At 42.8% G+C, this 12743-nt stretch overlaps 1 protein-coding gene across 2 annotated transcripts in view; it reads right to left on the reverse strand.

Moving 5' to 3' along the window:
• The window catches only part of LOC128620469 (amine oxidase [flavin-containing] A-like), a 59084-nt gene that overhangs the window by 16026 nt on the left and 30315 nt on the right, over positions 1 to 12743 (reverse strand). For both annotated transcript variants that reach the window (XM_053645498.1, XM_053645499.1), the window contains exons 8-9: positions 7443 to 7543; positions 3351 to 3509 (exon numbers count right to left, since the gene is read on the reverse strand). In XM_053645498.1, coding sequence (XP_053501473.1) covers positions 3351 to 3509; positions 7443 to 7543 — 260 coding nt within the window. The remainder of the gene's footprint in view (positions 1 to 3350; positions 3510 to 7442; positions 7544 to 12743) is intronic.

The raw sequence follows: 12743 nt of genomic DNA on the forward strand, positions 1-12743 counted from the left end.
GGAGCAGCCGTAGTCCCAGCAGTCTGGAATTGGAGAAGATTTGAGCTCCATCCAGAGGCAGAAAGGATCTGGATCTCTAGTATCTCCATAAATTCATGTGGGGCTCGGCGAAAGGAGAGAGGGAGAAAAAAGATTATTATGACTGCGAAGTAGTAGAACAGAATCTAGTCAGGGTAGGCTTGAGTAAACAAATACGTTTTAAGCCTAGACTTAAACACTGAGACTGTGTCTGAGTCCCGAACACTAATAGGAAGACTGTTCCATAACTGTGGGGCTCTATAAGAGAAAGCTCTCCCCCCTGCTGTAGCCTTCACTATTCGAGGTACCGTCAAATAGCCTGCATCTTTTGATCTAAGAATCATTTAGATTAAGAATGTGATAAATATCATGAATTTATTCAGGTCCTTTTTATTATCAGCGCTATAACGGAGGTATGTATCTAAAAGGTTTAGGAAAGGCATGTTGCTCTAGACTTGCAGATCTTAAACATTCAGCACGTGTAACTTCTGCCATTATGTACGTAAACGTAGTGAAAATACGAACGATACTCGAGCTGTGAAAGTAGTTTAGACCGCAATGCTGTGAATGAAAACTAGTAAGACCTTCTCATGCCTGAGTTTTAAATTAATTGATATTTAAACTCTCCACATGATCACAGACCCGAAACACAAACACAGACTGAGAGACTCGAGAGCTGATGGTGAGGATTAAAAAAAGAGTACAGGACGGGCACTAGAGAAAAAAAAAACCACAAGAGCTGCAAAAATCACACTGTGTGTCCATTCCGTAAACTCTGCCAGCGCTCACAGGTGAGAGGAATGCTAATTAGCTGCAGCTTGCTACATAATAACGGAAGGCAAACAAACAGTTCGGCAGCTCGGGTAGCGGCGAATGTCTTTCACAATGGTGCTGCTGAATTTGAATGAAGGCTCTCGAGGAGATTGTGCTATGATGCGTTTTTGGGAAATGTGTGTGTGTGTGTAAGTATGTGTGAGTGTGTGTGGGCAATGAGAAACAGATGAAGCAATATCACACTCGTTCAGAACACACGCTGAAGTTTCCTCTTCTGGTGATTAATGGAATGAACAGTTTGGTGAACTTTACTCCATTTTTGTTCCTCTGAGGTTTTTCGTGTGCACGCGTTCAGTGTCTGAAGCTATCGTCTTTAGCTTTGTACTTTAGCTATGAGGCTAATGTGGCTAATGGATGTTTACGTCATCTAAAATATTTTAAGCAGATTTCGGCCTCGAAACAGAATTACACGCGTGTATGTATGTGTGTATATGTGTGTGTATATGTGTCGCTTCCTGCCAACATGATAAACAATACATTCTAGCCTGCACTTTGACCTAGCATAGACCGTAGCCACGCCCTCTTGGTTTCCATTGGTTCATTAATACACAGGTCAAAATAGATAAAGAGCATGACGCGAACGTAACCGCTACCAGAAGGATATTTCCCGTCCAGCGTCCTTTCCCCTTCAGTGCTATCTGCTAAATGAATAAATGTAAACGTAAACTCATGACCGCGAGAAATAAAATCAACGATATGTACGATGTGAACTCGCAATTGTGAGAAAAGATGACGGGATCGTGAGATATAAAGTTGCAGTTGTGAGAAATTCAACTCTATTCAATTCAATTGTATTTGTATGGCGCGTTTAACAGTGGACGTTGTCTCAAAGCAGCTTTACAGAATCATATAAACACAGGATGGAGATTTTAAGTGTGTGAATTATCAATATTGAGTGAGACGGTGGTGAGGGAAAAACTCCCTGAGATGATACGAGGAAGAAACCTTGAGAGGAACCAGACTCGGAAGGGAACCCGTCCTCATCTGGGGAACGACGGAGAGTGTGAAAGTGAAAGAAAGTTCATTATGGTGTTTATATGAAGTCTGTTTGTTGAACTCGTCCACTGTTCACTAAAGGAGACCCGAGTGTAAAACTGCACGTGGTGATCGCAGTCCCAAGGCCATGAATAAAGTCACAATTACCTTTTTGTTTTGTTTTTTGATTCCGTGGCGGAAACGGGCTTCCATACAGGTCACCGTTTTGAGAAGGAAAATATACATCACTCCTGGAGGCCTCCATGTTTTTTTTTCCCCACAATTTGTAGCTCGAATGCAGCCAAATGCGGCATATTTTTCCTATGGCCTGTGTGTGTTATCCAGTACTTGTCTATATTCTACAGAAGCCCTAAGCCCTAATCTTCATTTGTGAAGATTATCTTGATGGACAAAACATGTAAGAATCATAAACTTGTGTTTGGTCTCAGAGTTTGTTTTCGGCACTAATCCAAACGCCAATGGAAAAATCCTGTTGGCTTTTTGGCGAGGGAACCAGGGTGATGCTAGCTTCTGGGTCGGCGTACAGAAATACGTCATCCCTGCAGGATTGACGACTTCCACGTTAGTGCCGACACCCCACGTCCGGGAACACCGCTCTCTCTCTCTCTTAATGCAGAGATAAAGTCCATCTGTACAGCGGGCCGTTATTACATTTACGATGGCGAAGACGCCAACGCGCATGAAACAGCAGTCCCATTCACAAGGCGTGAGATTTTCTCGGGATAAAATGACGTCATGAGAAAACAGATTTCGGTTATGTCAAGGTCACGAGAGCGTTAAGTCGAGATGACAGGAAAACAGCAAAGAAAGAAAATGACTAATGCGTGGCTGCTTAGGGATTGCGTAACATTCTGTAGTTTTGTGTTTGATTTCGTTTGGGCTTTACCCGGAGTTATTTCTACTGCTCATTTAACAGAAGGTGAAACACAGCAGAATAATTCCAGACTCATAACCGCAAAAACAATCCATTAAAAAAATTAAAATCCCAGAGATACTCGGATAATAATTACATTAGCTCACATTCTCATGTGAAACGAATGCAATTAGAACAGTGCGTTACGGCTCGTCTGGAAAAGGGTGTACTTTTTATCTTTTTTTTTTTTTTTCTTTTTCAACTGAACCAAGCTTTTACGTTTTAACATTTTCTGACCCCCGACTCTTTCCGACACCGATGCGAGTTTGTTTACGGCGCAGATGACGAGGTTGGAGAAGAGGTGTGATGGAAGGGCAGATTAATTGAACACACTTCGGTAAACACACATTGCGTACGTGTTGAAAGTCGCCTCTTCGGGGATGTCTCCTGACGCCCGAATGCGGCGACTGCATCCATTTTCACCTCGCCACGAAAATATGCCTCGAAAGCTCTGAACGGTATGAAGCTGCAAACCTCTGGGACGGACCCCAAAATCCCCCCACGCTGTTGATAACACTCTTCTATTCCCGCTCGCTCTCACACCCTCTCTCTCGCTCGCATTTTCACCTTCTCCCCCTCAGTCTCTCACCTCTCGGCTGTTCCAGTAACAGGCCTGAACCCCGGCGATGAAGCCCACCAGCGCCGGGCTCCCGCTGGGACTGGTGGCGTCAAAGGTGACCCCGAAAGGGCAATGTACAGAGGGACGTGCCACGATCTCGCCTGAGAAGCCTTTCTGCTTCCAGAATGCCTGTAAAATTCGACACACTTATTTATTACTTACTTGATACTTATTTTAGCATATTTGAATATAGAAACAATTCTCATTACATACCTACATCAATTAACATTTAATTAAAATGAGTAGTTTATCTAGAAGTGGCAACTTTACTGACGAGAAAATTCACCACAAAAACTAGAGTATGTCAGTGACTCAATACTAACGGCATAAATGATATACACATTCACTGTTCCTGAGCGGAGACAATAGCCCCGCCCATCTCGTTATCTATTGGTTGGCACGAAAGTTGGCAAGAAGTGGAAGTAACCGCTAACAGAAGCAAAAGCATTTTTCACGTCCCGCGTCCTTTCCCCTTCAGTGAATTGGTTTTTCCAATGGCTATGTTTTTGTGTTTGGTCAGTGAATATTTCCATGTAGCTGAGAAACCAGAAAGCTGCCGTTTTCATCTGTCTAACATATCGCTAGCAATGGGTTGGGTTACCACTAAACCGTAACTATTGGCACCTCTGGTTTACCACACTTACTGCAAACATACTCAATCAGCTAAGATGTTATTTGGCGTCTTTAGTGGGTTGTTTTTTTTTTTTTTTTAGATCGAGATTGAAGCTACGAGGCTAACGTAGCTCGCAAGAAATGAAAGTCCGTCTCACTCAAACGTACACTGGCTGTCAACTTTAATAATTGAGTGTTTCAGACACTGCTCATCTACTGGGATTTTCACACACAGCAGTCTCTAGAGTTTACACAGAATGGTGCCAAAACACTGAGTGAGCAACAGTTCTGTGGGTGGAAACACCTTGTTGGTAAGAGATGTCAGAAAGGATAGAGTAACTCATATAATCACTCCTTACAGTTGTGGTGAGACTCACCTAACTAGACAGTTGAAGAATTTTTTTTAAAAAAATCACCAGGTCTTTTTTCCAGTGTTCACAAACTGTCCGGTTTGTGTGAGCTCGTGCCCGTGATAGCCTCAGACACTTGTTCTTGGTTGACAGGAGTAGAGCCTGATGTGGTTCTCTGCCGTCATAACCCATCCACCTCATGGTTTGATGTGCTGTGCGTTCTGAGGTGCTTTTCTGCTCATCACGGTTGTAAAGAGTGATTATATGAGTTATTATAGTGTGTGAAGATCCCAGGAGACCAGCCGTTTCTGAAATACTCAAACCAGCCCATCTGATACCAACAACCATGCATGCCATGGTTAAAGTCACAAACATCACACTTTCTCTCCATTGTGATGTTTGATGTGAACATTATCTGAAGCTCTTGAGCTGTATTTGCATGATTTTATGCATTGTGCTGCTGCCACATGATTGGCTGATTTGCATAAATGAGCAGGTGTACAGCTGTTCCTATTAAAGTGGACGGTGTGTCTATATATTTTCCAGCTTTCCAATTATTACTAAAATACTTAGCTAAGAAAACTAAGAATTGTCACGATATAGTAAGAGTACACTCGTAAAATGTAGAACTCTTTAGTCTAAGAGTATTTAAAAAAAACGACCCATAATTTGGAGCTTGCACCGCACACACTGTTAGGAAAAAAAAAAAACGTTCTTAAATGGTTTCTTCTTAAACGATGTAATAAACCCTTAAGGAACTCTTGATGAACCCTCTCAACAAAAGGGCTCATTTGATAACTTAGGGTTCCCGGTCCTCCTTAAATGGCTGTACTTGGAAACACTTGGTAGGGTTGTAGGGTTCTAGAACTTTTACAACTTTTATGGATGCCTCCAAAGAGAAACTGAAGAACCTTAAAGGTTTCTAAGTTTTATGAGTGTACTCTTAACATATCGTGACGATTCTTAGTTTTCTTAGCTGAGTATTTTTGTAATAATTGGAAAGTTGGAAAATACTTTATTATAGCTTTCCATGCAGAACCTTTAAAGGTTCCTCCAGATGGACGACTGAAGAGACCTTGGCTTCGTAAAGCTTCTACAGTAGGCTTTAAGCAAAAAATAATGATAAATAATTTGGGGTTTGTACCGCACACTTACCCAGTTACTACACACACTCTTGAATAAAATATGTTCTTCGGGGGTTTTTTAAGAGTTCACGGGATAATTAACGGTTCTTAGCTTCCAAAAAAATTGTTCTACATGGAAACCTATCTGACAGGGAAACATTTTGTATTAAAGTTCCAATTTTTTTTTTTTTTTTGGAAGCTAAGGAACCTTGATTATCTAATGAACCCTTAGAGAACCCTTGAAGAACCAATTTTTCTAAGAGCGTATGTATTACTATACCACAAAGCAGTTTGTTGTAGGGTTCTATACTGTACAGAACCGTCATGGGTTCCACTAGAGGTAGAACTGAACACCCCGAGACATATTTATGGAAATATTTAGAGTGAAATAGACTCCCATTACTTGTTAGTTACTTTAACCTTGTAGGTTCGTGCAGGTAGGAAGTTCACAGTATAATAATAATAATAATAATAATAATAATAATAAAACATAAGATAATCTCTTAGCTTGCCTAATAAAATAAGACTCCAAACACATCTCTGATTGGCTGATTGATTTAGTGTGAGGGGATAATTGTGTAAATGTGCGTAGACTATTCTCTGCATTGTCCCTTTAAGGACTGTTAAAAGTTTTCTCCATCTCTATTTAGATTGTTCGTGAAGTTTCACCAGAGAGAACGTCCTCATCAGTCCTCACATAAATGTGCAATTTCTGCATAAATCCATGCATTTATAATTATTCATTTTCATTATCTCTGTCTGTGAATACACAATGTGTGCTGAGCTCGTTACATAACCGCGTCTAACTCTTCCTATTACTCGTCACTTTCTAAACAATGTTAAATCCCTTCTCCTAAACTTCACTGCAAGCGAAAGCATCTCGCCACGTCGTGTGTGTGTGTGTGTGTGTGTGTGTGTGTGTGTGTGTGTGTGTGTATATATATATATATATATATATATATATATTTAATGTAAAACGACTCGTTTACTGTGAGCAACGTTCGACTTGTCTGAGATAAAAGGAAACGTTATTCAATTCCGAACACGCTTTCCTTCTCTCGCAGCTTCCTTCAACCATTAACGCAGGAAAAACTTCATAAATAACTGATGAGTCAGAAATGTGCTAAGCTTCTCTGATAAACACTCATGTAATCAGACGTTAATGAGAAATGATTAATGTAGGGTAAAGAACATTTACAGCCGGTTAGCCATAAAAAAGTGGAGTAAAAAAAATGCTTTCAGAAGGAATTTCAGTCCTCAAATACCTGCTCACATTTCTATTATATGGTTTATATTCTACGTAGGGAAATGTGGAGCGCTGTGGAGCGACCGGTATCTAAAGTCTATGTAAAATCCCGTCGATTGATAGGCGTGGTCAGGTGACGTGACGCATTTCACGCATGGCGTGACTCTAAACAGCGCCTGTACACCACGTCATCAGCTTCTCTTTGTCTGAAGCGACGGCGCAATTTACAAGCATTCCCCAGTATGAGAAAGCTTTCGGTAATATTAGGTGACTGAGGAGTTTCTAAATTTGCATATTCATACATATTCATATCCATAGATTCTGATATTATTCATGAGAGTAAAAGTGTAAAGATGTTCCAGGTATATTTTTAGTTATTTCTCAGACACTAAAAGCTTATTGTACAATCTCTATTTTTTTTTTTAATTCTGTATAGATTATCTGTAATGGTTTAAAAATGAAACATTCAGTTAATTGATATTCAGTAATTAAAATAAGTTAAAAGGGTTTTTTTTTAATAATCTGGCAGCTCTGGTTTATACTGTATGATATATGATTGTGTGTATATATGAAAGGGAAGGGAAAGTGATTTAACGTGGTGCTGAATGAAAATAGAAAAGCAGAAACTAGGAGAAAAGATGAATGAGACAGACAGACAGACAGACAGACAGTTTGATTGATGTCTGGGGGAAATGGAATAAAAGGCTTAGAGAAGATGGATGTCACTCACTGTAGGATACGTGATGATAAACTTGGTCATGTGACCCACAGGCATGCACTGTGCAAGACTCCGACGCTCCAGAGGCAAAGCAGGCCGGTACTCGATCTGAGCTGGAAGAATGACAGGAAGTGGGAGGAGTCAGGGGTTAGGACTTAATATTTTGTTAAAAATAACATATAAACATGGACCGATCCCGTCTCTCTGGAGAGGGGATTAACGTTTAAGAGTGGAACTGTATATTAGATGTGATTTGGATGATGCGATCGTTCCAGTCCTCGGGTCCTGAGAGAAGCGATGCCCTCTGAGGCGAGTGCCTTGTGGGATGATTTAAACATGAGGTTCGCAGTGATGATAAACTGGTGGCTATAAACCTCCCAGATCTGTAAACTACGTTAGCATCATATCCTGAATGCAGAATTACGGAAGCAAATGTTGTGGATCAAATATCTGAGAGGGACAGAGAGACAGGGGGAAAGTAAGGGAGAGAGAGACAGGGGGATAGTAAGGGAGAGAGAGACAGGGGGAAAGTAAGGGAGAGAGAGACAGGGGGAAAGTAAGCGAGAGAGAGACAGGGGGAAAGTAAGGGAGAGAGAGACAGGGGGAAAGTAAGGGAGAGAGAGACAGGGGGAAAGTAAGTGAGAGAGAGACAGGGGGAAAGTAAGTGAGAGAGAGACAGGGGGAAAGTAAGTGAGGGAGAGACAGGGGGAAAGTAAGGGAGAGAGAGACAGGGGGAAAGTAAGGGAGAGAGAGACAGGGGGAAAGTAAGGGAGAGAGAGACAGGGGGAAAGTAAGGGAGAGAGAGACAGGGGGAAAGTAAGAGAGAGAAAGACAGAGGGAAAGTAAGTGAGAGAGAGAGACAGGGGGAAAGTAAGTGAGAGAGAGACAGGGGGAAAGGTAAGGGAGAGAGAGACAGGGGGAAAGGTAAGGGAGAGAGAGACAGGGGGAAAGTAAGAGAGAGAGATACAGGGGGAAAGGTAAGGGAGAGAGAGACAGGGGGAAAGTAAGGGAGAGAGAGACAGGGGGAAAGTAAGAGAGAGAAAGACAGAGGGAAAGTAAGTGAGAGAGAGAGACAGGGGGAAAGTAAGTGAGAGAGAGACAGGGGGAAAGGTAAGGGAGAGAGAGACAGGGGGAAAGTAAGAGAGAGAGATACAGGGGGAAAGGTAAGGGAGAGAGAGACAGGGGGAAAGTAAGGGAGAGAGAGACAGGGGGAAAGTAAGAGAGAGAAAGACAGAGGGAAAGTAAGTGAGAGAGAAACGGGGAAAGGTAAGGGAGAGAGAGACAGGGGGAAAGTAAGAGAGAGAGATACAGGGGGAAAGTAAGGGAGAGAGAGACAGGGGGAAAGTAAGTGAGAGAGAAAGACAGAGGGAAAGTAAGGGAGAGAGAGACAGGGGGAAAGTAAGGGAGAGAGAGACAGGGGGAAAGTAAGGGAGAGAGAGACAGAGGGAAAGTAAGTGAGAGAGAGAGACAGGGAGAAAGCAAGAGAGAGAAAGACAGAGGGAAAGTAAGTGAGAGAGAGAGACAGAGGGAAAGTAAGTGAGATAGAGAGACAGGGGGAAAGTAAGAGAGAGAAAGACAGAGGGAAAGTAAGTGAGAGAGAGAGACAGAGGGAAAGTAAGTGAGAGAGAGACAGGGGGAAAGGTAAGGGAGAGAGAGACAGGGGGAAAGGTAAGGGAGAGAGATACAGGGGGAAAGGTAAGGGAGAGAGAGACAGGGGGAAAGTAAGGGAGAGAGAGAGACAGGGGGAAAGGTAAGGGAGAGAGATACAGGGGGAAAGGTAAGGGAGAGAGAGACAGGGGGAAAGTAAGGGAGAGAGAGAGACAGGGGGAAAGTAAGAGAGAGAAAGACAGAGGGAAAGTAAGTGAGAGAGAGAGACAGGGGGAAAGGTAAGGGAGAGAGAGACAGGGGGAAAGGTAAGGGAGAGAGAGACAGGGGGAAAGTAAGGGAGAGAGAGACAGGGGGAGAGAGACAGGGGGATAGTAAGGGAGAGAGAGACAGGGGGATAGTAAGGGAGAGAGAGACAGGGGGAAAGTAAGTGAGAGAGAAAGACAGAGGGAAAGTAAGGGAGAGAGAGACAGGGGGAAAGTAAGGGAGAGAGAAAGACAGAGGAAAAGTAAGGGAGAGAGACAGGGGAATAGTAAGGGAGAGAGAGACAGGGGGAAAGTAAGGGAGAGACAGACAGGGGGAAAGTAAGTGAGGGACACAAAGAGATAGCGACAGTGAGAGACAGACAGGCATTGGAGAGAGATACAAAAAGACATAGAAAGGAAGAGAGACAGCGAGAGAGGGGGAACACTGAGGGAGAGAAACGGAGAGAGATGAGAGAGACACACACAGAGAGACAAAGACAGACACAGAGAGATACAGAAAAAGAAAGAGATACACAGAGTGAGAAAGACTCCGAGAGAGAGAAACATGAGTGAAAGAGCCTGAGGAAAAAAACGGAGGAAAAAGAAACAGTGAAAAGACACAGATGGAGAGATATGATAGATTCACCAGAGAGAGAGAGAGAGAGAGAGAGAGAGAGAGAGAGCTGCAGTATGAGGACATTATGGTGTATGAGAGCAGACGTCTCGCAGCACTCTGATCAGCTCGTCTTATCGATCTGAGTGCTGCGCTCTCTCATAAGACAGCACTCTGCTAAATTGGATGCAATGCCCCAGTGACTGGCTCTCTGTGAAATGACCGATCTATACCCGAGTGTGTGTGATTTAACACCACCACGCCACGCCGCTGCGTAGCACCTATAATTAAAGCATATCCATTTAGAGAAGAGCGACGCCATCCGATACGCTCATGTGCGGCTCTGACCGTGTGTCAGGAAACACCCACGGTATCCCACGTGACCTCGCACGTCGCACCTCATTACCCAGCATGCCCTGCTTTCAGCCCCTCGCACGGCCTTTTTACAGTCTCTACTCTCACTGCATTCGATACAGGACGTGCCACGGCGTCCCAGTGTCCCTGTACACGTTATTTACAATTGAAAGGAGTAATTCAGTAGGAGTAACACACTCCGTGTCACACTCACGCCACGCAAATCTGCTCATTTGCTTACACCGCGCTCATCGTGTTCATCCGTTTCTAGTTTCCTCTGACCGTCACAACGCGCCGACACTGGAGACTCCTTCCTTGAAGGTCTCCTTACAGAAAACATTATTTATTTATTTTTCAATCAGTGTATGCCGATCGCCCACCGCACACGTCCCTCTGTACGAGCTGTTACCGTAGAAACGACAACGCGTTAGAGAACAAGCGCATGAATACAGACCTGCGATTGATTAATCGACACCTAATCAACACCTTCTGACCAATCAGGGCGCTGTTTTAGGAGGCTTCTTCTTCTTCTTCTTCTTTTAAACCGGTTTTTAGACAAACGAACTAAGAATCCGACGCGATTCGTTCAAAACAATCCGACAAACGTTCCGTTCCTTGCTTCCTAATTCACCCGGGACGGAATAAATTACATTAGGGTTGTGTTGTGAACTTTAAAAGCGCATGACGATCTCTGGGTAATTATCAATCACGTAATGAATCGATTTAAGTAAATGACCATTATAAAGAATTCTTCCTAATCACAATCAGTGCTCAGCGGTTAATCTGTAATGCGTCCTCGTCTCCTCGTCTCTTTATTCATTATTCGTTATTATCCAGACAGGACAACAAATAAAGCAGGCGTACGTTGGACGTGTTCGCGTCCAGATTCCGGCTGAATGGATGTGATTTGGATCTCATTATATATTCCTGTAACGTTTATAATGAGGCTTTGTGTTCACTCACTAATCAATAATCATCACTTACACACCGCAGACTGCACACTCGCGTTCATCAGCAAGAACCGCAGTACTGCCGGTGCTCCAGTCATCTCCGAATACTTCCCTTCTTTCTTTCTTCTTTCTTTCCTTCTTTCCTTCTTTCTTTCTTCTTTCCTTCTTTCTTTCCTTCACTTACACACCGCAGACTGCACACTCGCGTTCATCAGCAAGAACCGCAGTACTGCCTGTGCTCCAGTCATCTCCGAATACTTCCCTTCTTTCTTTCCTTCTTTCTTTCTTCTTTCTTTCTTTCCTTCTTTCTTTCCTTCTTTCTTTCTTCCTTTCTTTCTTTCCTTCTTTCCTTCCTTCTTTCCTTCTTTCTTTCCTTCTTTCTTTCTTCCTTTCTTCCTTTCCTTCTTTCCTTCTTCCCTTCTTTCTTTCTTTCTTTCCTTCTTTCTTTCCTTCTTTGGTTCTTTCCTTCCTTCTTTCCTTCTTTCCTTCTTTCTTTCCTTCTTCCCTTCTTTCTTTCTTTCCTTCTTTCCTTCTTTCCTTCTTTCCTTCTTTCTTTCCTTCTTTCTTTCCTTCTTTCTTTCTTTCCTTCTTCCTTTCTTTCTTTCTTTCTTTCCTTCTTTCTTTCTTTCCTTCACTTACACACTGCAGACTGCCCACTCGCGTTCATCAGCAAGAACCGCAGTACTGCCTGTGCTCCAGTCATCTCCGAATACTTCCCTTCTTTCTTTCCTTCTTTCTTTCTATTGTCCTTTCTTTCTACCTTTCTCTTTTTTTGACATTTAGCCTAATTTTGTTCTTTCTTTCTTCCATTTTTGACAATTACAGATTTTTCTTTCTTTCTTTCCTTCTTTCTTTTTCTTCTGTCCTCTGTCTTCCTTTCTCTTTTTTTTGACAATTCGCGTAACTTTAGTTCTTTCATTCTTCCTTTTTTGACAATTACAGATTTTTCTTTCTTTCTTTCTTTCTTTCTTTCTTTCTTTCTTTTCTTCTTTCTTCTGTCCTTTCTTTCTTCCTTTCTCTTTTTTTTTTTACAATTAGCGTAACTTTCGTTCTTTCTTTCTTATTTTTTTGACAATTACAGATTTTTCTTTCTTTCTTTCTTCGGGCAAGGTCACCTAAAGCCATGTGTGAAGTGTCGACAGGAGAACTCGTCGGTGCTTTCTGCGTCATTGCGATCGCATCCTGAAGTCTCTCGGCCACGCACGTTTCCTTGAGAGGAGTTTATCGCGGATGAGATAAGAACGTCATTAGTGACGTTCCGAGTGACACGATGACGTTAGCGAAGGTCACGAACGACGGGGAGTGAACAGAGGACAGGAAAGGAGGATAGGAACAATAGGAACATCATCATACATCGTCTTCCTCGGTGAAAGGGAATAACGATGCGTCCGTGTGTCTTTTACATCTCGGCGTCAGACAGACGGGGAAGTTGATCGCATATCGCGCAACGTTTGCGAATAAAGCGTTGATCCCGTCCCATGTGTTCAAGAGAACGATGTCATCACTTCCGGGGAAACCGGTGCAAAATATCGATACGAATGGACGC

The sequence above is a fragment of the Ictalurus furcatus genome, chromosome 16 (genome assembly GCF_023375685.1).
Source record: "Ictalurus furcatus strain D&B chromosome 16, Billie_1.0, whole genome shotgun sequence".
NCBI lineage: Eukaryota > Metazoa > Chordata > Actinopteri > Siluriformes > Ictaluridae > Ictalurus > Ictalurus furcatus.